At 35.7% G+C, this 26,855-nt stretch overlaps 5 protein-coding genes and 2 pseudogenes across 7 annotated transcripts; 5 read left to right on the top strand and 2 right to left on the bottom strand.

The window, feature by feature from the left end:
* Positions 1–1,702: 1,702 nt before the first annotated feature.
* On the top strand, positions 1,703–3,053 carry LOC103325859 (putative glutathione S-transferase parC). The gene is made up of 2 exons (XM_008228050.3): positions 1,703–2,259; positions 2,485–3,053. Exons 1-2 carry the CDS (start codon positions 1,942–1,944, stop codon positions 2,827–2,829), a joined length of 663 nt encoding a protein of 220 aa, XP_008226272.2. The 5' UTR covers positions 1,703–1,941; the 3' UTR covers positions 2,830–3,053.
* A 2,072-nt stretch (positions 3,054–5,125) lies between these two features.
* On the top strand, positions 5,126–6,305 carry LOC103325857 (putative glutathione S-transferase parC). The gene is made up of 2 exons (XM_008228048.2): positions 5,126–5,528; positions 5,752–6,305. Exons 1-2 carry the CDS (start codon positions 5,211–5,213, stop codon positions 6,109–6,111), a joined length of 678 nt encoding a protein of 225 aa, XP_008226270.1. The 5' UTR covers positions 5,126–5,210; the 3' UTR covers positions 6,112–6,305.
* A 5,587-nt stretch (positions 6,306–11,892) lies between these two features.
* LOC103325856 (putative glutathione S-transferase parC) lies at positions 11,893–13,630 on the top strand. Its single transcript, XM_089047745.1, has 2 exons — positions 11,893–13,035; positions 13,112–13,630. The coding sequence occupies exons 1-2, from the start codon at positions 12,721–12,723 to the stop codon at positions 13,454–13,456; spliced, it is 660 nt and encodes a 219-aa protein (XP_088903871.1). The 5' UTR covers positions 11,893–12,720; the 3' UTR covers positions 13,457–13,630.
* Positions 13,631–14,323: 693 nt separating this feature from the next.
* Positions 14,324–17,930, top strand: LOC103325848 (putative glutathione S-transferase; annotated as a pseudogene). The gene is made up of 3 exons (XR_016125289.1): positions 14,324–14,841; positions 15,048–15,216; positions 17,755–17,930. The product of XR_016125289.1 is annotated as a putative glutathione S-transferase (transcript).
* Positions 15,560–16,644, bottom strand: LOC103325847 (putative glutathione S-transferase). Its single transcript, XM_008228040.2, has 2 exons — positions 16,269–16,644; positions 15,560–16,085 (listed from the first exon to the last, which is right to left on the bottom strand). The coding sequence occupies exons 1-2, from the start codon at positions 16,581–16,583 to the stop codon at positions 15,738–15,740; spliced, it is 663 nt and encodes a 220-aa protein (XP_008226262.1). The 5' UTR covers positions 16,584–16,644; the 3' UTR covers positions 15,560–15,737.
* Positions 17,931–18,780: 850 nt separating the features above from the next.
* On the top strand, positions 18,781–20,101 carry LOC103325849 (putative glutathione S-transferase). The gene is made up of 2 exons (XM_008228041.3): positions 18,781–19,212; positions 19,651–20,101. Exons 1-2 carry the CDS (start codon positions 18,895–18,897, stop codon positions 19,981–19,983), a joined length of 651 nt encoding a protein of 216 aa, XP_008226263.2. The 5' UTR covers positions 18,781–18,894; the 3' UTR covers positions 19,984–20,101.
* A 129-nt stretch (positions 20,102–20,230) lies between these two features.
* Positions 20,231–21,120, bottom strand: LOC103325911 (putative glutathione S-transferase; annotated as a pseudogene). The gene is made up of 3 exons (XR_016125319.1): positions 21,079–21,120; positions 20,844–20,960; positions 20,231–20,659 (listed from the first exon to the last, which is right to left on the bottom strand). The product of XR_016125319.1 is annotated as a putative glutathione S-transferase (transcript).
* Positions 21,121–26,855: the final 5,735 nt, after the last annotated feature.

Consider the following 26,855-nt stretch of genomic DNA (forward strand, 5'->3'; position numbering starts at 1 on the left):
TTCATATTGTCTAAATTTTCTGAGATATTTAGTCATATATCCATTCTTAGCACTAATGATATAGATAAATCATACACCATTTAATTTCTATAAACAAACCCGAAAAAAAAAACCTAAACATGAGAGTTGGCCCTACTGAATTTAATTTTGATTATTAAATTACTTTGATATCCTATTGTGTGTTTTGAGTTTTTTTATAAGGTTTTGGGGTTGGGCTTGTTTTAAGAAATTAATGGTAGTTTTGTAATTTATAAGAAGTTAAAACCTCTTTGTTATGTTGTAAATGAATTTTGGGTGTGTTTTTAAAATCTATTTTATGTAGAATTTTTTAAAATAATTTAGATTTTTATATTAGATATAATAGTGAATCTCCCATAAATTTTTTGGCCTTAGAGACTCAAACTTAGTGTGAGAAAGTTCGAAGTTTGACAAAAATCAGGAAAATAGTAGGCTTCTATAATGTCATTGTTTTTTACTTTTTGGAATGCCATCGCAATTGAAATGATTTCACCCATGACTTAGAATGTCACTAGCCTAAGTGACTATGTAGTCATGTCATTTTTCAACAATACTCTATATACACATCATATAATGGGATGCGTTTAACAAGTCATCTATTTCACACCTCACTTCTTCATGCTCCAAAAAAAGTTATTATGCATAATAATGATACGTTCATTAACGTCATGACTCGTACAAAAACCAAAACACCACCACCACCACCACCATCTTACAAGAGAAGTCAGAGGTCCAGAGATAATTGGTTTAGAGTACTTATCCATATATCCACTTTTGAATTCTCTCTCCCCAAATTTTGTTGATATATATGAATAAATAAATAACAAAACAAGAGACGTCTCTACAGTGGGCGTTGTTATAGAATACTACGGTAGTAAGACCACATGGTATGTCTTTATACATATGTTATAAGTAAAAATTTATTGATACTATTCCTTAAAAGGGGGGAAAATAAACTATATCATCTACCCATATTATAACATGTGTACACTATAATTTGTCATAGAGTGGAGTCTTATCTTATCTCCAATCCTTGTCTAAAGAAGAGACAAAAGAGCAGCTTAGTCCATTACGTGATAAGGCCTTGTTTTTCCGTTTTGTTTGTTTTTTCATTTAATAAAAAGTGGTAAGGAGTTTTCAATGTCGATCAATCAAAGGAGACCTAGAAAAGAAAGTCCTTGTAATTGGGGTTTATTATAAGACTATTATGAAATAATTAGTGGTTCATATATCACTTGCATTCACCGATTCACGACATGGAATAGACGCGAAACCTCTTTAAAATTTGAATGAATGGTTTTCATATGATCATATGACCATTGGGGCAGATTGTTGCAATGCCATTCAAGAAGCTGACGATGATTGTGCCTCAACCGTGACGATAATTATTATATATTTTGTTTAGTTTTTTTATTATTATTTATAGAATGAATATTTTATTTCGTCAGATTTTATTATTAGAAGAAGAATAGACGACATACCTGCCACAAATAAAAATAAAAGACTGGATGAACAATTTGGATATTTTATTTCCGTTCCAGTCAACACTTAGCGAGTATCCCGTCCTCAGTGACCTCCACCCAGAAAGAGCCAAACAAACAATGCTTATTTATCCTATCAGATAACCTAATCTAACCACTAATTAAGCTCACGACAAATAAGAACGTCGAACTTGTATTTATACGAGTTTGATTCCCATTTGACAATTAAATATAACTTAGAAAATAAAAAAACCATTAGGTATGGTATGTAACAACTGTAAAATTCACTAAAAAAACCAAAATGAAAAATTGTATATATATATATATATATATATATATGCCTTGCACATTGCATACAGCCTGCCTGAGCATCATAAAGCCTTTTGTTTTCTGAGTCTGAGTTTTAACAAGCAAGCAGCTAGCTAGCTTAATTGTGTGTATAATGGCGGACGAGGTTGTTCTTTTGGACTTCTGGCCAAGCATGTTTGGGATGAGGGTGAGAGTTGCGCTGGCTGAGAAGGGTGTCAAGTATGAGTACAGAGAGGAGGATTTGCCCAACAACAAGAGCCCACTACTTCTGCAGATGAACCCGGTTCACAAGAAAATCCCGGTTCTCATCCACAACGGCAAACCGGTCTGTGAGTCAGCCAACATTGTGCAATACATTGATGAGGCTTGGAAGGACAAAGCTCCTTTGCTTCCCTCTGATCCTTACCAGAGAGCTCAGGCCAGGTTTTGGGTTGATTACATTGATAAGAATGTAAGTTCTTTTGCCTTAATTTTGTCTAATTAATTAATTTAGTATATATATTTTGTGAACTTTCAATCTAATATGACATGAGACGAGATCTTGTTAGTTCAATGTTCAATAACAAGATTTCAGCTGATCAATAATTCAAAATTTTCAGTTTTCGTGCATAACCTAACATGCTAGTGCACACAAAAGAAGATTAAAATTGTTTGATGCAATATTATTGTGTTGCAGTTACACGAGGCTGGGAAGAATATATGGGCCACAAAAGGAGAAGAACAAGAGGCAGCCAAGAAGAAATTGATTGAAATCCTTAAGCTGTTGGAAGGGCAGCTTGGAGACGATACTTATTTTGGGGGTGAGATATTTGGGTTCTTGGACGTTGCCCTAGTCACATTCTACTGCTGGTTTTTTTCCTATGAGACATGTGGGAAATTTAGCATAGAGGCAGAGTGCCCTAAACTGATTGAATGGGCCAAGAGGTGCATGCAGAAGGAGAGTGTGGCCAAATCTCTTGCTGACCCAAAAAAGGTGTATGAGTTTACTCTTCTGCTGAAGAAGATGTTTGGTAAGGAATAGAGCAAGAAAAATTGAGATATGTTCTCAGTTGTGTTGTACTTCTGTTTGTTCTCTTTCTTTCAGCTTGTGTTCTCAGTATGTATGAGATTCTGGTGAACACTTTTCGTGTGTCTACAGAACTCAAAAGGATGTGTATCAAGACAAACACTTTGATGCGTCTGTCAATGCCTGATTATGAATAAAAAGGGTGTCTTCTAAACTAAATATTTTTCGCTGCTTGTATGTATTATTTTTGTGTTCCATGGCCATGTGAAAAAGTAGAGAGTTTTTGGGATTGGAGTGCCTGATCATTTTAGGGGAAGAGCTTTAGCCATCAACTAGAATTAATCCAATTTGTTATGCCCTAATTCAAGAGCCCGACCGACTCTCCGATTACCCCAACCATTTCAGTGGCCCAACTCCAAAACCCCCCACCTTTTCTCCACCGCTTTCTTTCTCTATGTGATCCTTTCGTCTTCTTCTTCTTCTTTCTTTTCTTTCTTCCTCCTCTTTCTCTCTTTGATTCTTTCTCTCCCCTATGTTTCTCTCTTCCTCACGAGTCACGAGCACACACACACACACGTGCAGATGTGAGGTCAGATTTGATAGATCTTGAAGATCTTCATGCATCATCTCTGAATATTATATATATATATAATGCACATGAGCAACAAATTATATCTTTTGTTTAGTTTTTTTATAGAATGAATATTTTATGTAGTCAAATTTTATTATTATTATTAGAAGACACCTGCCAAAAACTAAAAATAGAAGACTGGATGAACAACACCTCAGTTTCCGTTCCAGTCAACACTTGGCGAGTATCCCGTCCTCGCACTACTAAAAAATTGGGTAAAACCACAATCCAAAGGCCACCCAAAAAAAACAGGAAAAAAAAAAAGGGGTAATGTAGTTTTAAAAAATAAAAATATATATATATATATATATATATTGGAAACATATATGCAGTATTTGTATCATATGCAGAGAAGACACAATAATTTCGTGTCCAATTTAAACAGAAGAAGAAAATTATTGTGCTTAATTAATTTAGGCACAACTTTTGTGCCTAATGATTATATGTATATACTTTTTGTATAAAAAAATCTCATTACCTATATAAAGCACAGATACAAGTTTGTGTGCCTTTGTATTGCACACATTCCAAAATATGGTGCTTATAGAGCACGAATATTGCAATTGTGTCTCTTTAGTTTGCCTATAGAGCACGAATACAAAAAAATTGTGTCCCTTTAAGTCACATCATGTCCCATAAACTAAGAAGTTGTGTTGGAATTTTAAAAAGGGTTCAAAAATTTAACTGTTTTGATTTATTTAATTATTTTAGCTGTTTTAATAATTAATTTTTAGGTTTTATTTCTATATTGAATGCCTTAATATTCTAATTTAATGTGGTGAAAGTTACATGTTATTGGATGCCTATAAAAACCACTCCTCCTTCACATTTGAAAACCCACAATACACCATCAGAATATCACATACCACAATCTAATTCTCTCATTCTCTGCTTTGATATATATTCTCCACTTTCTATTAGTATTTGTGGGCAATGGTTATGTGAATTGGAAACAAATCCGTCTATGAACGTGCGCTCATAGCGGATCTTGAGTTTGTGTATTAGGGTCGTATCTTGGAGTCTTATCGACTGTCAGTACCTGCATGTAAGGAGGCTACAAAGGCTTTAGAACATCGTCTTTGATGTGTTTCACTGTACCAAGTTCACCTTCTTACTTATAATTTATTTTGCTTTTACTTACCTATTAATTTATTTTTCTTCAGTTTTATTATACCTTAATAGCTTTCCAGATTGTTGCAATGCCATTCAAGAGGCTGACGATGATTGTGCCCCAACCGTGACGATGATAATATATTTTGTTTAGTCTTTATTTATTTATTTATAGAATGAATACTTTATTTCGTCAGATTTTATTATTATTAGAAGAATAGACAAGATACCTGCCACAAAATAAAAATAAAAGACTGGATGAACAATTTGAATATTTTATTTCCGTTCCAGTCAACACTTAGCGAGTATCCCGTCCTCGGTGACCTCCACCCAGAAAGAGCCAAACAAACAATGCTCACTTATCCTATCAGATAACCTAACATAACCACTAATTAAGCTCATGTGCAACCAAGTGAAAATAATCGCAACCAACTACAAATAAGTATCGAACTTACGACAAATAAGAACGTCGAATTTGTATTTATACGAGTTTGATTCTCATTTGACAATTAAATATAACTTATATATATATATATATATATACATATGTATGCCTTGCACATTGCATACAGCCTGCCTGAGCACCATATAGCCTTTTGTTTTCTGAGTCTGAGTTTTAACAAGCAAGCAGCTAGCTAGCTTAATTGTGTGTATAATGGCGGACGAGGTTGTTCTTTTGGACTTCTGGCCAAGCATGTTTGGGATGAGGGTGAGAGTTGCGCTGGCTGAGAAGGGTGTCAAGTATGAGTACAGAGAGGAGGATTTGCTCAACAACAAGAGCCCACTACTTCTGCAGATGAACCCGGTTCACAAGAAAATCCCGGTTCTCATCCACAACGGCAAACCGGTCTGTGAGTCAGCCAACATTGTGCAATACATTGATGAGGCTTGGAAGGACAAAGCTCCTTTGCTTCCCTCTGATCCTTACCAGAGAGCTCAGGCCAGGTTTTGGGTTGATTACATTGATAAGAATGTAAGTTCTTTGGCCTTAATTTTGTCCAATTAATTAATTTAGTATACATATTTTGTGAACTTTCAATCTAATATGACATGAGACGAGATCTTGTTAGTTCAATGTTCAATAACAAGATTTCAGCTGATCAATAGTTCAAATTCACAATTTCTTGCGTAACCTAACGTGCTAGTGCACACAAAAGAAAATTAAAATTGTTTGATGCAATATTTTTGTGTTGCAGTTATACGAGGTTGGGAAGAATATATGCGCCACAGAAGGAGAAGAACAAGAGGCAGCCAAGAAGAAATTGATTGAAATCCTTAAGCTGTTGGAAGGGCAGCTTGGAGACAATGCTTATTTTGGGGGTGAGATATTTGGGTTCTTGGACGTTGCCCTAGTCACATTCTACTGCCGGTTTTTTTCCTATGAGACATGTGGGAACTTTAGCATAGAGGCAGAGTGCCCTAAACTGATTGAATGGGCCAAGAGGTGCATGCAGAAGGAGAGTGTGGCCAAATCTCTTGCTGACCCAAAAAAGGTGTATGAGTTTACTCTTCTGCTGAAGAAGAGATTTGGTAAGGAACAGAGCAAGAAAAATTGAGATATGTTCTCAGTCGTGTTGTACTGTTTGTTCTCTTTCTTTCAGCTTGTGTTCGTAGTAAGTATGATATTCTGGCGAACACTTCTGGTGTGTCTACGTAACTCAAAAGGATGTGTATCAAAACAAACACTTTGACGTGTCTGTCAATGTCTGATTATGAATAAAAAGGGTGTCTTCTAAACTAAATTTTTTTCCATGGCCATGTGAAAAAGTAGAGAGCTTTTAGGATTGGAATGCCTGGTCATTTTAGGCGAAGAGTTCAGCCATCAAATTAGGGAAGACTAGGAGATATATTGTGCGAAAGTGTGAAGTATGAGACTAATATTATCAAGCAAAGGGAAAATATGACAACTAGAACTAAACCGGTGACACTATGAATCAAGCCGGACCAAGATAAAAAGAACTGAAAAAATCATGTTGACTAAATGAAGTCAAATTTGGGTCTCAAAAACCCTACTCAACTGAACCGATTTGACTAGTTTCGATATCAGTTTTACCTTGGAAGAGCCGGTCCAAAACCGGAGTGGCTGTTTTTATGTTTTTTTTTCCTTTCTATGAATCCAATTTGTTTTGCCCTAATTCAAGAGCCCGACCGACTCTCCGATTACCCCAACCATTTCAGTGGCCCAACTCCAGAACCACCCACCTTTTTTTTTCCTTTCCATCTTTTCTTTTTCTTCCACCTTTTCTCCACCACTTTCTTTCTCTATGTGATCCTTTCGTCTTCTTCTTCTTCTTTCTTTTCTTTCTTCCTCTCTCTCTTTGATTCTTTCTCTCCCCTATGTTTCTCTCTTCCTCACGAGTCACGAGCACACACACACACACGTGCAGATGTGAGGTCAGATTTGATAGATCTTGAAGATCTTCATGCATCATATCTGAAGATTATATATACATGATGCACATGAGTCACAAATTATATCATTTGTTTAGTTTTTTTATAGAATGAATATTTTATGTAGTCAAATTTTATTATTATTATTAGAAGACACCTGACTGTAGCTAGTGTGATTTTTTAAGGAAAAAAAAATAAAACCTATATATTTAAATTATTTTCAATATTGAAGATACATATATATTTATTTTCAATATTTAAGTAAATATCTTTGTCATTTTACTTTTATTTATTTTTATATTATTCCATTTACTTAAGTTTACAATGTAAATAAAGAAGTACCCTCCATTTGGATTAAAATAAAAATACTAGAAAATCAAATTCAAAGTCAAAATATGAAAAATCGGTTTTAGTGCAAAATACGATTTAAGCTAACAATGATGGCTCATTAAGTCAATATATATTTCATACTAAAATCCCATAAAATCAAGTTTTCTTATTTGATGTGTGAGGATAAAAGCCGCCAAAAATTATCTTGAGAAAATGATTATTGAAAACCCATTTTTCATACTTAGTCAATATTTTTACATAAAACAACTTTTCATGTATGATATGAATACATGAAGGAACCTAAGGTCAATTTAGGTAAAAAGCCTTAGATGTTCAATCCACTATGGTGTTAAACCCTATTTAGTTTATGTTAAAACTTATTGAAAATTAGTCTATGGAGCTATGAACTAGCTTGGTATATATGATTTAATGTTTACTTTTATTTCTAGAAAGACTATAGAAATTTGAAGTACCAAAAAATAATCATTAAATTTTAAGCTAATAACTTTAGCCAGTCCACCCATTGAAAAATTCCTAGTTCCGTTCCAGTCAACACTTGGCGAGTATCCGTCGTCGCACTACTAAAAAATTGGGTAAAACCACAATCCAAAGGCCACCAAAAAAAAAAAAAAAAAAAAAAGGGGTAATGTCGTTTAAATTATATATATATATATATATATTGGACACATATATGCAGTATTTGTATCATATGTAGAGAAGACACAATAGTTTCATGTCCAATGTAAATAGAAGAAGAAAATTATTGTGCTTAATTAATTTAGGCACAACTTTCGTAGCCTATAGTGAGCATAAATAGACAACTTTTGTGCCTAATGGTTACGTGTATAAAAAAAATCTCATTACCTATATAAAGCACGAATACTAAGTTTGTGTGCCTTTGTATTGCACACATTCCAAGGTATGGTGCCTATAGAGCATGAATAATGCAATTGTGTCTCTTTAAGTCACATCATGTCTCATAAACTAAGAAGTTGTGTTGGAATTTTAAAAAGGGTTTAAAAATTTAACCGTTTTGATTTATTTAATTATTTTAGCTGTTTTATGATGGGGGTTATAAATATTTAATTTTTAGATTTTATTTTTATATTGAATGCTTTAATTTTCGAATTTAATATGGTGAAGATTACATGTTATTATATGCCTATAAAAGATCACTCATCCTTCACATTTGAACAACCATAATACACTATCAGAATATCACATACCACAATCATCACCACAATCTAATTCTCTCTCTCTCTCTCTCTCTCTCTCTCTCTCTCTATATATATATATATTCTCCACTTTCTATTAGTATATTTGTGGGCAATGGTTATGTGAATTGGAAATATATCCGTTTGTGAACGTGTTCATAGAGGATCTTGAGTTTGTGTATTAGGGTCGTATCTTAGAGTATTGTAAACCGTCAATACCTGCACGTAGGGAGGCTACAAAGGCTTTAGAATAGTGTCTTTGACGTGCTTCACTGTACCAAGCTCACCGTCTTACTTATAATTTATTTTGCTTTTACTTAACTATCAATTTGTTTTTCTTCAGTTTCATTGTACCTTAATAGCTTTCCAATTTGTTTATATGTTATTTATAATATAAAGATTTTTATATTTCGCTTTACAGAAAGAGAAAAAGTATCATTTTTATAACAAGTTGAATATATAGGCCACATTTATATTTTTCGTGCCTAAACATTTTGTTTTGCACGCATATTATAGTCTATATAAAATGGTCAAATGTACACCATTTCCATTTTCAAACAAAATTCATGATTTTCGTGCTTTTAGCATATATTTTTTTAAGTAGTTTTTGTGGAAATGCCAAATAATTTTTATTTATTAATATGCTAAATAACTTTAGGAACACGCTTACAACGATTTTGTGTTTAATATTAGGGACATTTTAGAAAAAGCAAAAGGAGAGAGAAAAATTTTAAAAGAAGCAAAAATGGACAAAAATGCCCTTATTTATTTTTAGATTTCCTAAGGAATCCAATACATTTGCATGTCTTTGATTTGATAGTTGAGTGGTTTTTTTGTCTTTTATGAAAAAGCTTTGGCTTTTTCCAAAAGTGAAATTTTTTTATGTCTAAAACCTAAAAAACCTTTAATATTATACTAGCTCCCACGCATGTGCCAATTGGTTTTATTATTTTTATTTTTCATATTTTTAGAATTAAGAAAAAATAATATGGGTAGTTATGTTCCATAAAAGTAAGACCTATTATCTGATTTTTTTTTTAAAATATATAAAATGTTAATTTACCATATTATCCTTATTTAATTAATAATTTCAATTTTAATGTTTGAATTAACCAAGGCATTTTCTAGTATTTTGAATGTTTCACAATTCTCTGCCCTTTTGCTTTATATATAAAGATTTTTTTTAAAAGTATAACAAAGTGCTCAGTTCTATTAACCCCTCAATAATAATTTTCATGACTAATTGTTTAAAACAGTTAGATAATAAGGCATGAAAAACTTTAAACCGTGCCTAAAGCTCTCTCTCTCTCTCTCTCTCTCTGTCTGTGCATCTGGGATTGAGTCCAAATGATGGTTTGAATTTATTTTTTTTTTTTTTTGGATTTTTGTTTGATTTGGTTTATTGTTTTTAAATTGTCTCTTGCATATTGATTTTGGCTTGCGTTTCCTTACTCTCTGTCTCCTAGCTCTCTCATCCACAAGGTAAGAATTAATTGTAGCTTCTGTGGGTACGTGTCTGCCTGTATAAGTTTTGACATATTTTAGGTTGGGACTTCCTTTTGGTTGCTGAAAAAAAGTGTCAGGACATCCCTGTTTTATTTTTGCGCAGTTTCTTGGTTGGATTTTTGAACCTTCAATATCTAAACCCTTGCAACATACCAAATAACAGGACAGAACCAAAATAATAAACTGAACTAGTTTCAGGTTACAACCATCCTTCAGACGTCAGATCCTCTTGTGTTTAGGCTTCTGTCAAGGTTTCGATGTTGGATGTATATTTTCTCTGGTACTCCGTGAAATTCTAGTTAGTTATCCGTATTGTTATACAACTGATATTCTTGACTATTTTTTGTTTTTGGCTTTGCTTTAACCAGGTTTTTGTTTTTGGAGGATTTCAACTTGGATGCTCTACATGTTCCAAGTTGGATGCGTATTTTCAAAACTCTAGTCAGTTATCCTTATTGTTATACAACTTATCTTTACTATTTTTTGTATCGTTTCACATTATGTTTAGATATTGCGTTGACTTGTAAATTTGAATTTTGACAAAGATCAATTTTTGTGCTTTACAAAGGTGGATACTCACTACAAATTTGTGACCTATAACCAATGGAAACTGCTATATAGGAAACCGACAATTTGTAAGTGGCTGCAGGGTAGTTATTGGCATGGAGCACAAATATCTGTGGTTTTTCTGCATTGAGGAGCACTAATAAAACTTGTGTCCAAACCCAATCATTGTACTAGTGTCGGTAACCCGCACCCAGAAAGAGCCCAACAAACAGTGCTTATTTATCCTATCAGACCAAGTGATAATAATGGCAACCAATCATAAATAAGCATCGAACTCACGATGAATAAGAGCGTTTGATTTCCATTTGACAATTAAATATAACTTAGAAAATAAAAAACCATTTAGGTATGGTATGTAACAACTGTTAAATTCACAAAACCAAAATGAAAACTCAGAGACACAATAAAAAACCATTGCGTACAGCCTGCCTGAGCACTATATATATAGCCTTTTGTTTTCTGAGTCTCTGAGTTTTAGCAAGCAGCTAGCTAGCTTGTGTGTATAATGGCGGACGAGGTTGTTCTTTTGGACTTCTGGCCAAGCATGTTTGGGATGAGGGTGAGAGTTGCGCTGGCTGAGAAGGGTGTCAAGTATGAGTACAAAGAGGAGGATTTGCTCAACAAGAGCCCACTACTTCTGCAGATGAACCCAGTTCACAAGAAAATCCCTGTTCTCATCCACAGCGGAAAACCGGTCAGCTAGTCAACCAACATTGTGCAGTACATTGATGAGGCTTGGAAGGACAAAGCTCCTTTGCTTCCCTATGATCCTTACCAGAGAGCTCAGGCCAGGTTTTGGGTTGATTACATTGATAAGAATGTAAGTTCTTTTGCCTTAATTTTGTCTAATTAATTAATTTAGTATATATATTTTGTGAACTTTCAATCTAATATGACATGAGACCAGCTTGTGTTCTTAGCATGTATGAAATTCTGGTGAACACTTTTGGGCCATGTTTGGTTCATGGAATGAATTTGAGGGAAAATTATTTCCCATATGATTCTCCAAGGAATGAGAATAGAAGATTCATTTCCCACGTTTGGTAATGTTGGGAAAGTAACCGGGAAATATCACTTTATTTTCTTTCCCATGTTTATTTTGAGTAGGAATGAAAAACAAAGTTTGTATAAATTTTCAATTATACCCATATTAAATCAAATAAAAAAAGAATGTATTTAATGATATATTGTAATTTAAATTGTTAATGGGAATAAAATGGTCATAAAAATATGCATTTAATGTTAGCATTTTCCCAAACTTTCCCATGATGAGGAAAACAAAACTAAGTTGGGAGGATGTCTTCACTTTCCTCATACTTTCCATAAGCCAGGTAATAACGATTTCTCATACTTAGACTTACTAAACATGGAAAATCAATTGATTTTCCATTTTCAAGTCTTCTTTCCTATGAACCAAACGGGGCCTTGATGTGTCTACGTAACGCAAGGGGATCTGTATCAAGACAAACACTTTGATGTGTCTATCAATGTCTGATCGATCATTTTAGGGAAAGAGCTTCAGCCATCAAATTAGAGAAGGCTAGGAGATGATATTGTGCGAAAGTTCAGTATGAGACTAATATCAAGCAAAGGTAAAATATGACCAATATAAGTCACTAAAATCAAGTGGTGGGCCCTTCGAGTGAGTGGTTTGTAATTTAAGCTCAAAAACAACAGATCCAAGAGTATAAGAGGAATGAATGGACCAAATTACCCTAACAACATCTGTAACGTACCACATGGCTACATTTGACAGGAGTCTAGGAGATTTTTCAATGGTACCTGTCACGATATTACGTGGTTGGTATGACGGGATGTTATATGTAACGGTTTATTGGTAGAAGATATACTTGAATAGAGTAAGCCTCGCATCATGGAATATTCCACATGTAGCTAGCTGCAAGTTGCAACCTCGAAAGCACTGACATCTCCCAGAAGCTTCGGTTGCAAAAAACGACACGTTCAAGCAAACGACATACACCACATCACAACCCCTCCCAAAATCAGCCACGACAATTTTTAAGCACATGCAAACATATCAAACACCTTCATATATATATATATATATATATATATATATCCTCTTCTCGGCTCAGTGTAGTAGTGTCAAGCTAGAGCTAGAGATAGAGCTAGAAGAAGCTTGTTTCTGTGTCAACAATGGCGGACGAGGTTATTCTTTTGGACTTCTGGGCAAGCATGTTTGGGATGAGGGCCAGAGTGGCGCTGGCTGAGAAGGGTGTCAAGTATGAGTACAGAGAGGAGGACTTGAGGAACAAGAGCCCACTGCTTCTGCAGATGAACCCGGTTCACAAGAAGATCCCGGTTCTCATCCACAACGGCAAACCGGTCTGCGAGTCTCTCATCATTGTGCAGTATGTTGATGAGGTTTGGAGGGACAAAGCTCCTCTGCTTCCCTCTGATCCTTACCTGAGAGCTCGCTCCAGGTTCTGGGCTGATTTCATTGATAAGAAGGTAGCTTGGAAACATTTTAACTAATCCCAATTGAATTCTCTAGCAATTTCTGATGGAATGATTCTTAAAATTGCAGCTATATGATGCTGGGAGGAAAATATGGGCCACAAAAGGGGAGGAACAAGAGGCAGGCAAGAAGGAGTTCATTGAAGTCCTTAAGCAGTTAGAAGGAGAGCTTGGAAACAAGCCTTATTTTGAGGGTGAGAGTTTTGGGTTCCTGGACATTGCTCTCATCACATTCTACAGCTGGTTCTATGCATTTGAGACTTGTGGAAACTTCAGCACAGAGGCAGAGTGTCCCAAGCTGATTGCATGGGCCAAGAGGTGCATGCAGAAGGAGAGTGTGTCCAAAACTCTTCCTGACAAAAACAAGATCTATGAGTTTGTTCTTGGTATGAAGAAGATGTTTGGTGTGGAATAGAATAAGAAAATAGGCTTTAATTCTAGTTTTCTTTCCTTTCAGGGGCTTTTTTTTATTTTTATTTTTATTTTTTCCGGTTAGACACTTTGGTGTGTCTTCTGAATGTTATGTCAAAAAGGGTATGTTTGTATAATAAAAATAATAAAGTAGACACTTTGATGTGTCTTTGCTCTACTTTAGTTCTCTCTTCCTTCCATTTTAAGATGCATATATTTTTTTTCTTCTCAATCTAAAAAATAGGAGCTGCTTCCCACGGAAGTGTAGACACTTTGGTGTGGTAAAAAGGGCCTTTAACTTGTAGATGAGTATGCATTGGCATTTTGATAGTGTGTGTATGAAGTGAAGATATCTCACTTGTCTTCTAATTTAAATTAACGTTTAAATAAATAAATAAATAAATATATATATATAGGAACTACTTTAAACACTTTGGTGTATACATATAGGAACTACTTTAAACACTTGAAAGCCCAGAAGAAAAACTCCCACATGACAAAAACAAGGTGATCCGCGGCATAAGCACTTTCTCAGGCAAATCCTGCAGCTCCAATCTTGAAGATATTTATCTTTCAACATAATACTTTTATGACAGGTGGGTGCTCAAGACTTCGGCTTTACCATTGATAAAACTTATTTAATTAGAAGCTTTAAATTGTGATTAGCACTTAGTTCTGAAGCATCAACTTACTTTAAATGATTCTATTGTTGACCACTCCTATAATACACGTAGTCAGTAATGTGGTCTACATCACCTTGAGTTATATTCAAAGTGCATGGTTCTCTGATCTCTTCATATAAAATATTTTGGGAGAGAGCCCACAATCACAAATGACGAAAGCAATGACAATTTCTGGCACTTGCTAATCACTTTGATTAATTGCTAATTAACATCAACCACTGCATCACAGATAATCTTCAAACAAATGTCAATATATAAAACGTTACACTTCAATTACAGCCTCAGCAGTAGAATTAAGTGCTGCATTCTTTTCTTGTTCATCAGTCAGTCTTGGAGTTTACCAAGAAGCTAAGCTCAGCTGCAAGAAGAAGAAGTTTGTGTGCCAACAATGGCGGACGAGGAGGTTGTTGTTTTGGGTTTCTGGCCAAGCACGTATGGGACGAGGGAAACGATAGCTCTGGACGAGAAGGGTGTCAAGTATGAGTATAGAGAGGAGGACTTGAGTAACAAGAGCTAGCTGCTTCTGCAGATGAACCCGGTTCACAAGAAGATCCCGGTTCTCATCCACAACGGTAAACCGGTCTGTGAGTCCCTCATCATTGTGCAGTATGTTGATGAGATTTGGAGGGATAAAGCTCCTCTGCTTCCCTCTGATCCTTACCAGAGAGCTCGTGCCAGATTCTGGGCTGATTTCATTGATAAAAAGGTAGTAATTAACATATGCAACATGTTGCTGTCTGAGAGAATACAGAACAACGCTAATTTTCTGTGTATATTATTCTTCTTTTATTTTGGTAGAATTTTTTATTAAAAAGAAAAAGAAAACAATGAAGCAGCCAAGAAGGAATTTTCTCTTGATGCTTCTTTTCTTTTATTATTATTATTTTTTTTTGTATTTTTGGAAAATTGTAGTTATTTGATGCTGGGAAGAAATTATGGAGCACAAAAGGAGAAGAACATGAAGCAGCCAAGAAGGAATTCATCGAAATCCTTACGCAGTTGGAAGGAGAGCTTGGAGAAAAGCCTTATTTTGGGGGTGAGAGGTTTGGGTTCCTAGACATTGCTCTCATCACATTCTACAGCTGGTTTTATGCATTTGAGACCTTTGGAAACTTCAGCACAGAGGCAGAGTGCCCCAAGCTGATTGAATGGGCCAAAAGATGCACGCCCCGGGAGAGCGTATCGAAATCTCTGGCCGACCCTAAGAAGGTGTATGAGTTTCTTCTTGGTCGGATAGCGGGATAGAATAGGCTGCTAGCCAGCATATTATCACCATAGGAGGTCCTGCAATCAAATGTTAGGCTGTGTTTCTTCTGTTTTTTCTTTTTCCTTTCAGCTTTGTTTTTCCGGTGAGAGATCCTTTGGTTGTGTGTCTAAATTATTTTTTTTCAGCTGCTTGTTGATATTTGAATGGCTCAAAATCATTTGATATAAAAAGTTCACAACAATTTGATAATTTGACTAAAAAACCATGTACAACAAAGCTCCCCCATATACTGTAGCGGGCTTGGTCAAGTGCCGCCTTATTGCAAATATAAAGAACACAAAACACAGGTTGAAACTTGAGAGACAGAAAAAGCACAAGCTCAAGTGCCCATGCATCTACTGATCAATCCCCCTCGCTTTCATGCGCTGCAGAAAAAAGTCATAGATCGCTTTCTGGTCAGCAAGAGACTTGGACACACTCTCCTTCTGCATGCACCTCTTTGCCCATCCATAAAACTTTGGCTGCTCTGCCTCTATACTGAAGTTGCCAAATTTCTCATACACATAAAACCAGCTATAGAACGGAATAAGAGCCACATCAACGAACCCGAGGGTCTCACCCCCAAAGTAAGGCTTGTCTCCAAGCTTCTCTTCCAACAATCCAATGCACTCAAGGAACTCTTTCTTAGCTGCTTCCTGTTCTTCTCCTTTGGCTGACCGTAGCACCTTCCCAATCTCATACACCTGCATTTAACATCACCAAAATTGCAGAAAATTTTATGGTTAAACAGGAGGTCAAAGACCCTTTATCCATATTTCGAGATTTTCACAGTAATTCTTTAGAACTCCATGTAAAGGTTCTATACTAATATTTTTCATGTTGATATAGGATTTATGGTAAAAAATTAGTAAGTTAGTAAAATATACCTTCTTGTCAACGAAGTCAGCCCAGAACCTGGCTTGGGCTCTAAGGTAAGGATCAGAGGGCAACAGAGGAGTTTTATCCTTCCAAACCTCATCAATGTACTCAAGGGCAACTAGGGACTCGGACACCGGTTTGCCATTGTGAATGAGAACCGGGATCTTCTTGTGAACCGGGTTCGACTGGAGCAACAGTGCACTCTTGTTACTCAAGTCCTCCTCTTTGTACTCGTACTGAATGCCCTTCTCAGCCAGTGCAACTCTCAGCCTCATCCCAAATGGGCTTGGCCAGAAGTCCAACAACAACACCTCATCCGCCATTGAAGACTCAAATTTGAACTTAGCTTAATTAAGATATGGAGCTGTGGATGGCGGTGATGTGTGTCAGTGTGAGTATTTATTATATGGGAAAACATTCAAAGCAGCAGCAATCAGATTACGTCATTACATGCGTTCGATATCTAATCTTTATTGTTTTCCTTTCCATTGAATACTGTTCCTAATAATATAATTGAGAAAGTAGGACTAACGTATGGATTTTATTAAAGGACCTCATCGGTTTTAGGTAGACGAACTTGAACACGCAACACAAATACTCAGGACCAAAAAATAAACTGAAAATATACATTTTTTAATGACTTTTTAGGCATATAAAATATTTGAAGGAGAAAAGCGATAGCCTTTTTTTTTTTTTTTTGGGTCAAGGGAGGTGATATATATGGCTTTTTGAGCCACAGAACATAAAACATTTAAGGAAATTTCACTAAAACACCCAAAATAAAGGTTGAAATTATAAAAAAACTCAAGCACTATTTAAACATATAAACACACCCAAAACTCATCATTACACACACTCAAAATCCATTTGTAAACACACCCAAAAAGTTGACTTTGAAGTTGATTTTAGGTGTGTTTCTATATTTAAATAGTGCTTAAATTTTTTTATAAATACATGTATAGAATTGAGTTTATTTATAAATTTGTAAATATGTAAATATCATAATGCAGTTGACTAGAAAGCATTTAATGCAGTTGACAAGAAAGCATTTAATGCAGTTGACAAGAAAACATTTTCGTAATAGAAGTTGACAACTTGATAATTTGACTACAAAGGCAAACCACGAAAAACATATGACCAGAGAGTTTGACGGAAACAAGTCCATTTGTTTTTGTATTGTCTTTTATTGTATGTGTTTCGATAAACTGAATAGTCATGGGGGAGCTGGAAGCCCTATAAGCTTAGCAGAAACAGTGTTTTTTTTTTTTTTTTGGTGAGTGATAATTCTCTGCAGGAAGGAAGTAGGATTAAAAATAACATTTTAACTAATCCCATTGAATTCTCTAGCAATTTTTTTATGCAAATTTTCTTAAAATTGGGGAGGAATTTATCGAAGTCCTGAAGCAGTTGGAAGGAGAGCTTGGAAACAAATTAACCTTACTTTGAGGGTGAGAGTTTTGGGTTCCTGGACATTTCCCTTATCACATTCTACAGCTTGGTTCTATGCATTTGAGACCTGTGGAAACTTCAGCGTAGAGGCAGAGTGTCCCAAGCTGATTGCATGGGCCAAGAGGTGCACGCAGAAGGACAGTGTGTGCAAAACACTTCCTGACCATAAAAAGGTGTATGAGTTCGTTATTGGCATGAAGAAGATGCTTGGTATGGAGTAGAAAAAGAAAACAGGGTTTTAGCATATTAATTATCACACCATGTTAATTAGAAAATCTTGCAATGAAGTCTTAGGCTGTTCTAGTTTTCTTTCCTTTCAGCTTCATTTTTTTTTTTTTTTTTCTGATGAGACACTTTGCTGTGTCTTCTGAATGTTATGTCAAAAGGGTATGTTTGTATTGTAACAGTAATAAAATGGACACTTAGACGTGTCTTTGCTCTACTTTAGTTATTTTTCCTTTCATTTTAAGATATATCTTGTTTTTTTTTTTTCTCAATCTAAAAAAAATAGGAGCTGCTTGTCAACCGGATCCGAAAAAGGGCCTTGACTTGCAGATGAATGTGAAAAATCCTCGTGACACCTTCCTAATGCGTGTGAAAAACTCTTTCATCTAGTAATTTAGACTATGACCTATTAAAGTAAATAAATAGGAGCTACTTTAAACACTCGAACCCCAAAAAGAAAAACTCCCATTGGATAGAAGCAAGGTGATAAGCAGCATAATCACTCTCTGGCAAATCGTGCAGCTCCAATCTTGAAGATATTTATCTTTCAATACAAAACTTTTATGACAAGTGGATCCTCAAGACTTCGGCTTTACCATTGATAAAACTTATTTATTTAGAAGCTTTAAATTATGACTAGCACTTAGTGCTGTAGCATCAACTTTTTAAAGATCACCTAAAATGCTAGCCCACAATCACATATGACGAAAGCAGTGACAACTTCTGGCACCATTGATCAAGTTTACAAATGTCAACACTACATGCCAAAGCACACGCAGACACCTCATAGTTAAAAGCCAAAACGATGTCGCATCATCCTTTTGTATTATATAAACGTTACACTTAAATTGCAGTCTTAGCAGTAGAAGTCAGTGCTGCATGCTTTTCTTGCTTGATGAGTCTTTGAGTTTAGCAACAAGCTAAGCTGCTACAAGAAGAAGAAGTTTGTGTGTGTCGGAAATGGCGGACGATGAGGTTGTTGTTTTGGGATTCTGGCCAAGCATGTATGGGACGAGGGCAACGATAGCTCTGGACGAGAAGGGTGTCAAGTATGAGTACAGAGAGGAGGACTTGAGGAACAAGAGCTCACTGCTTCTGGAGATGAACCCGGTTCACAAGAAGATCCCGGTTCTCATCCACAACGGTAAACCGGTCTGTGAGTCACTCATCATTGTGCAATACATTGATGAGGTTTGGGAGGGTAAAGCTCCTTTGCTTCCCTCTGATCCTTACCAGAGAGCTCGGGCCAGGGTCTGGGCTGATTTCATTGATAAGAAGGTAATTAGTGAACTTGTTTTCTGTATAGTTTTCTATTTTCCCTTCTCCTTTTAAGTTGGTATCATATGTATATATTGTTTGCAATTTAATTTCATTTTGGATGTGATTTGGGTTTGCATGTGTTTTGGAATGTCATTCTCTTTTTGTGATCATACTGAAAAAAAAAAAAAAAAGATGGACATATTTGAAATTGGTATGTTTTCACATATCCAAAAAAGAAATTCAGAGCACATACATATATTTTTTTAAGGGGAAGCAGATCAATTTTGAGGTTAAGCCATTTTTGAAACAGGTTAATGTGCAACATATTGTTGTCTGAGACAACGAAGAACAACACCAATTTATTTTTGTATATTCCTCTTGTTTTCTTTTGGTGGAATTTTTTATAAAAAGTGAAAACACTGAACAATCTACAATTTTTCTTTTGGAAAATTGTAGGTACCTGATGCTAGGAAGAAACTATGGAGCACAAAAGGAGAAGAACTTGAGGAAGCCAAGAAGGAATTCATCGACATCCTTAAGCAGTTGGAAGGAGAGCTTGGAGACAAGCCTTACTTTGGGGGTGAGAGCTTTGGGTTCTTGGACATTGCTCTCATCACATCCTACAACTGGTTTTATGCATTTGAGACCCTTGGAAACTTCAGCACAGAGGCAGAGTGCCCCAAGCTGATTGAATGGGCCAAGAGGTGCATGCAGCGGAAGAGCGTTTCGAAATCTCTTGCCGACCCTAAAAAGGTGTATGAGTTTCTTCTTGGCTGGATCGCTGGATAGAATAGGCTGCTAGCCAGTCCTGCAATCAAATGTTATGTTGTTGTTCTCTTCTGGTTCATTTTCCTTTCAACTTTGTTTTTCCAGTGAGAGATCCTTTGGTTTTTTGTGTGTGTCTAAATTATGTTTTTTGGTTGATTGTTGATACTTGAATGGCTTAAACTTCTTTGCTATAACAAGTTCACAACAATTTGATAATTTGACTGCAAAACCAAACAAAAGGAGAGCATATGACAAGATCAGGCACAACAAAGTTGCCCTCTTTTATTGCAAATATAAAGAACCCAAAACTTGACACACAGAAAAACCACAAGCTCAAGTGTCCATGCATCTACTGATCAATCTCCCTCGCTTTCATGCGCTGCAGAAACAAGTCATAGATCGCTTTCTGGTCAGCAAGAGACTTAAACACACTCTCCTTCTGCATGCACCTCTTTGCCCATGCATAAAACTTTGGCTGCTCTGCCTCTATACTGAAGTTGTCAAGTTTCTCATACACATAAAACCAGCTATAGAACGGAATAAGCGCCACATCGACGAACCCGAGGGTCTCACCCCCAAAGTAAGGCTTGTCTCCAAGCTTCTCTTCCAACAATCCAATGCACTCAAGGAACTCTTTCTTAGCTGCTTCCTGCTCTTCTCCTTTGGTTGTCCATAGCACCCTCCCAATCTCATACACCTGCATTTAACATCACCAAAATTGCAAAAAAATTTAAGGTTAAACAGGAGGTCAAAGACCCTTTATCCATATTTCGAGATTTCCACAGTAATTCTTTAGAACTCCATCTAAAGGTTCTATACTAATATTTTTCATGTTGATATAGGATTTATGGTAAAAAATTAGTAAGTTAGTAAAATTATACCTTCTTGTCAACGAAGTCAGCCCAGAACCTGTCTTGGGCTCCAAGGTAAGGATCAGAGGGCAACTAAAGAGTTTTATCCTTCCAAACCTCATCAATGTACTCAAGGGCAACTAGGGACTCATGTTAGTGTTTTGGTATTCATTCTGGGTTTTGCGAATTGGTCTGTTAGAGAAGAATGAAGGACTAGAGAATATTGTAAGAATGCTCTGCTTACTCACACAGTACGTGAGCAAACGTTTTGTATATTTCTATCTTTAAGAATGAGCTCATACGGCATGTACTACATACTCGTTAGCTCTTAGCTGGATTCACACAAGCCACAATGAATCTCAGCCATCCATCTATCTCAATTCTAGAATCACTACACATGACTATTTTGACCTCACACTTGGCAGATATGCTCAAGTGAATACACAAATAAAAACTCATCTTATTTCACTAATGCTAATCAGCTATAGACTTAAGATGAGTTTTTAATTGTGTACAAGTCTTAAAGACTCCATAATATACACGTTTTTAAAAAAAGCAAACGTACAATACTCATATTGTACACGTACGTACGTATTTTTTATGTTTAATACACGTTTTTGTTATAAATTTTTCAAAAACACACACCAAATTCAAGTATTATACACATAATTTTCACATATAATTGAATAAAAATAACAACTATTAAAAAAGAGTGGTGATTTCCTCACTCCTATTTCTTCTATTTTATCCACTTACACTCCTTTTTTATAATTAAAAAAGGAGTGTAAGTGGATAAAATAGGAGTAGGGAAATCATTACTCTTAAAAAATTAAATAAATTATATTACAATGTTATATAGTGGCCGAACTTTTCAGTTGTAATTTGCCAAAAGTTTGCCGACTAAAATACGTATGTATTTTATTTGTATTTTTTCCCATTCCGTATTTTACGAACTATGAAAGAATGTGAGAGACTAATATTATTTTATTTCTTACTCGTTGTAAGAAAAATGCAAGTTCAATGATTTTGCAATCTCTTTTTTTTACCAAATCAACAATTTCAAACTAAGATTTATGGGCATAGTAGAAAGAGCGGTGATAGTATTCTTCATGTGAAGTGTTGTTTGGAAAGTGAAGCAATTACCAAGAGCACTTCAACTCAGCATGCAATTATCTACAAAAAATAAGGTGTGAAGTAACATAATTTATAATAAAAAAAGCACTTGAGAGAACGAGGTAGATCAAATGCAAACATTCCCACACACAAAAAAAAAAAAAAAAAAGAACTCTCAAATTGATTTACTCTGAAATTTCACTCTCTTAAATCTATGTTTTGGATATATTGAAACTAGGGAATTAATATCTATAAAGTATAAACTAATTCAAATAAGAGGGTCCCTTCTTTAATTCTTTTTTAATAAATAGTAAAGCCAAGCGGATATACGACGTATAGCCGTACGTTTTTTAAAATTAAAAACAGTATAGCCGGTCGGCTATAGCATTTCCGATGAATAAATGATAAAGGAAAAAGATTTTCAAAGATGGACCGTAGAGTCTCGGAGAAGGACATTTCGAGAAACAAGAGCACTCAAAACACTTTGGAGTGGGGGATATTTAACTATGATAACAATTATGTATCCCAAACCAAAGTATAAGCACATAGCAAGAACATCCTCTCAGACAAAGCCATATGGACACAACTGACAAAAGGGATCAGGGAAATTAATAATTGCTTGTATATATGGCTTCCACCTATACAAAATCACACTATTTCCCTGCATTGTGCAAGGCCACATGGTAAACTCACTTTGCCTGCTTGCTTAGTCACAAAGCAGAACACCTTTGTTCAAAAAAAATAACTTCAGTATTAAAGCTCTACCTCTACCATTATTTTCAAATATGATAAAACCTAAGTATATCCTTGGTTAGCCTAGCCTAATATTATACCTTGCCGTATATGGTTTGCATGATAGGGCTCTACTGCATGATCAGACAGGCTGCAAATTTCATTAAGCCAAAGCAATCGTAGGGCAACTCTTCTTTGGCAGGTCAATTAAAGTGATTGTACATTTGTAGCTGCATTAGTCACCAGTGCCTGCCAAGAAAGAGGAGCCCTATGACTGCTTTGCTTACTTGACAAGTATACTTCTTCTACAATGTATAGCTTCTTCAAGTATACTTTTTCAATGATGGCCCGGCACAGGTTATATAAGGGCTCAAAGACTCCAAAACCAGTAAGCACAAATGGCATATCCTAAGGATTATGCTGTGAACATCCATCAAGGGCTGCTTTTCAAGGATTTTGTTGGGGCCAGGGCTCATTCTGCTGCTAGATTCTTCTCCTCCTTATCCGAGCCTTGAAAGCGCTCTTTCCTAGCATATGAGATTCTTCCACTCTCTGTGTCCATGAAAATGTGCAATGAAGTTGAAGCAGGAAAAAAGTAGATGAAAGGAGTTGCCTCCCCATGTTATTATAAGGGCTAAGAAAGAAGGACTAACAGCATATCCTAATCTTATTCGTCTTCTTTTCTTTTTTGCCTACTTGTGTATATTAGTAATTTCTGTCTTGAATACAAAAGAGTCTCACTTTTATAGTGAGCCATCATTATAGGATCTCCAAATTAGTTTGACTATAGTTAATCTGCTGCACCTTCAGTCCTTCTGTGGGTATCTCTCTCTAACCATGCCATGATTGTGCGCAATCCCTCATTCGTTAATTTGGTAATCATTTTACAAATCTCTCTTTTGCGAACGATGTACAAAAAAAATCATCACAACTGAAGAAAAATAAGGCCTGCCTGAAGGACTTCATGAAGTTAGAGCAGCCCATGTGATCAAAAGTTCTGAAAGTGCTTGCAGTTGTGTTGTGTCATCCTCACCTTCTTTACTAGTTTCCTTCCTAATTACGCTCTTAACAAAATAAACAAAAACTAACTAGTTATTTTTAGAGCTAATTTAGTTTTATTAGTATGGCGTATATTCAATCACAGGAAGGCTAATCTAGTCAAGCTGAGTACAGAAAGTTTTGCTTGAACCATACCAGATCTGATCAATTCAACACCAAATGTGATGATAGGTAAATAAACATGACATCAATTATATGGATTTTAAAATTTTAGGTTCCAATCTCTACAATATTAATCAAATGTCTCAGAGACATATATTCCAACAATCACTAATTGACTTTATGTTTGGGAAACATAAGTGACCAGATCAATTTTTCTTTTTTGATCCATGGACTAATCTGTCATGCAGAATCCTTTGCCCCATGTACCTGCACCACATACACAACAAACGAAACCAAAATGCAGGTTTAAGCAGCAATTAGTATAAGATTTTCGTGACGATTATGTATATATGACAGTAGCTTGAGGATTAGCACCCGGGGTGTGATAAAACGTTGAACCATCAATAACCCTCAGAGAATCAATACCAAGAACTCCATATCCTTTATCAACAACCCTCCCAACTTGACACCCTCCATGATAGTGCCATATGGTCTGTTGGAAATTTTGGAAATAACATATATTATTAAAGCCTTAAATTTTGGAAATTTTGCAAAATACATATAGGAAATTCTTGCAATGAATCTGGATGGGAATTCTGAATTTCCACAAACATCATACCTTTGGTGCAAATAAACTATCAGATAGAAAATAAACAATAACAAAAAAGGAATCTTGGGTGGGAATCACAGACAACGATTGCAAAAAATGGGCCGCCTAGGCCGATTTTTCCAACACTGTTTAAAACCCCTACAAACTATTTCAGTTGTTCTCAAATGATCCATAACTCTAATTAACGAGAACAAAATGACATACATATGGGAATCATAGACAACAATTGCCCAAAATCGGCCGTCGAGCACCTAGCCGCCTAGGCAGATTTTTCCAACACTGTTTAAAACTCCCACAAACTATTTTAGCTGCTCTCAAATGATCCATAACTCTAATTAACAAGCACAAAATGACATACATATGGGAATCACAGACAACGATTGCGAAAAATCGGCCGCCTAACCCGATTTTTTTCCAACACTATTCAAAATTCCCACAAACTATTTCAGTTGTTCTCATATGATCCATAACTCTAATTACCAAGCACAAAATGACATATATGTACATACATGCATAGTTCGAGTATGAAATTACCAAAATGGCATCGATGTCATCCTCAGGTGAGAGCTTCTGGTCTCTCTGCGAGCTCTCTTTTCCTCGCCTGCTTTCGCTTGCCTTTTCCGACTTTTTCGTCATCTGCGTCTTCTTCCCCATGTCTGGAAACATTGCCAAAGAGGCCCAGACTCGTCGAGAGGAAGAAGAGAGAGTTATCTAGACGACGCTAATACTACGATTTTTATTATTTAAAAATATTATAGCCGCGCGGCTATACTATTTGTGACGCGTGGCGGAATGTGAGCTAGCGCGGGGCGGGTCCTTTTTGTTTTATGAACAGTATAGCCGGTCGGCTATACTCGGTTTTTGTTTTTGATAAAAAAAGCAAAGCCACCGCGACTATACATGATTCTGAGTGGTTTATTCTTCTTTCTAGGATGGTATTTATGTGCACAAGTATACAACAAAAGGAAAGTAATTACAATCCCATCTAATACGGGAATCCTATAATTATACACGATTACAATTCCTAATTTAAATCAATTAAATGTTTTACGCCAACATTCTCTCTTCAAATGTACATGTGAAAACAAAATAAAAATAAAGCTATTTTGAGACTTTCTAGTAACATAAACTTCTTGCTTAAGTCTGATTACCTTGCCATAGTTTGCAAAGTTTTTTTTAAGGATGTACTCAACATTTGCAGGATCTATGGTGATAACATAATTTATGAACAAGTTAAGTGCCCTATAAGTTTTGTGTTTGTATCCAAACTCTCAGTCATATTATCGTGCAGCCTAGAGAAGTTCATTAGAGTGTTTAAGAAGTTTGTGACAACAGGATGGTATCTCTTTTTGCTCTCAATACCCAATTTTCTAGCATGGGACTGATCATAATTGTAGCTAAAATTACTGCTAAACTTATTGCTATGGGAGGTATCGGAGTGGAAAGAAATCCATGACACTGAAGACAAAAGTCGAGCACAGAGTAAATATTAGAGCATACCTCGAGGAATTTCTTCCAGCAAGTGAATTCGTTCCATAAGGGTGCTTGCTTGATGACGGTGCTTAACTTCTCATATGGCAAAATTACAGCTCTCATGGTCTTACATATGAAACATTTCATTGAAAACAAGTAGACACCTGCCTTTCCTCATGAAAACTACACCCTAACTGTCTTTTCATGATTCTCATTAGAGTGATTCTATAAAGCGCATTCAACTAATACAAGACCAATAATACTTCCTCCATTACAATTTACATCTGGTGATCCTCTCACAGAGAATTCAAGAAGATCCCCATCGATTTCAATCATGCTACAGCCCGGGACCTCCTTTTTTATCCCTGTTTCTTTCATTAAGGATTTGATTCTCTTTACGTCATCAAATCTACTAGCTTTGACATATACAATTAGACCTCTTGACTTCACCCATCAAAGATATGGTCTCAAGATATGGTAGAAGATATACTTGAACAGAGGAAGCTATCATACATAAAAATTCCACATGTAATGCAAGTTGCAAAAGCAAAAGCAAGAAGTAGGTGGAAAGCTTTGGTCGGAAAACACAACACTTTTAATAGGCAAGTAAGGGCAAACATTATTCACATAGTGACTACTCTAGCAATTTTTTTGATGTATTCCAATCCATTGTCATGGCAACCCAAGGGCAATCACTATTTATATGAGATATGAGGAGACGAATTTGTATGGATTTTTGTGTGGAAAGTGAAGAACATAGCTAGGTATTTATAGAAAAAAAAAATCCAAATTGGTTTTTTTATATTAATTTTTGTGATATTTAAATTGATCGCTGATGCCACGCTAACGTCAGTAAATCTTGCCTTCGGGCTTCTCTTAAGCAAAACAACATACAGCTTGCCCCGTGACACGCCCACCCAAATTCGGCCGCCCACGACATTTTTTCAACACAT

This window comes from Prunus mume, linkage group LG3 (genome assembly GCF_029339155.1).
Source record: "Prunus mume cultivar Tortuosa linkage group LG3, ASM2933915v1, whole genome shotgun sequence".
NCBI lineage: Eukaryota > Viridiplantae > Streptophyta > Magnoliopsida > Rosales > Rosaceae > Prunus > Prunus mume.

Bases quoted from the DNA above. Each gene is read 5' to 3' on its own strand.
- LOC103325859 (XM_008228050.3), top strand. From the start codon at position 1,942: ATGGCGGACGAGGTTGTTCTTTTGGACTTCTGGCCAAGCATGTTTGGG. The intron at 2,260-2,484 runs GTAAGTTCTTTT...ATTGTGTTGCAG, and splicing joins TTGATTACATTGATAAGAAT to TTACACGAGGCTGGGAAGAA.
- LOC103325857 (XM_008228048.2), top strand. From the start codon at position 5,211: ATGGCGGACGAGGTTGTTCTTTTGGACTTCTGGCCAAGCATGTTTGGG. The intron at 5,529-5,751 runs GTAAGTTCTTTG...TTTGTGTTGCAG, and splicing joins TTGATTACATTGATAAGAAT to TTATACGAGGTTGGGAAGAA.
- LOC103325856 (XM_089047745.1), top strand. From the start codon at position 12,721: ATGGCGGACGAGGTTATTCTTTTGGACTTCTGGGCAAGCATGTTTGGG. The intron at 13,036-13,111 runs GTAGCTTGGAAA...TTAAAATTGCAG, and splicing joins CTGATTTCATTGATAAGAAG to CTATATGATGCTGGGAGGAA.
- LOC103325847 (XM_008228040.2), bottom strand. From the start codon at position 16,583: ATGGCGGATGAGGTGTTGTTGTTGGACTTCTGGCCAAGCCCATTTGGG. The intron at 16,086-16,268 runs GTATATTTTACT...TGTTAAATGCAG, and splicing joins CTGACTTCGTTGACAAGAAG to GTGTATGAGATTGGGAAGGT.
- LOC103325849 (XM_008228041.3), top strand. From the start codon at position 18,895: ATGGCGGACGATGAGGTTGTTGTTTTGGGATTCTGGCCAAGCATGTAT. The intron at 19,213-19,650 runs GTAATTAGTGAA...GGAAAATTGTAG, and splicing joins CTGATTTCATTGATAAGAAG to GTACCTGATGCTAGGAAGAA.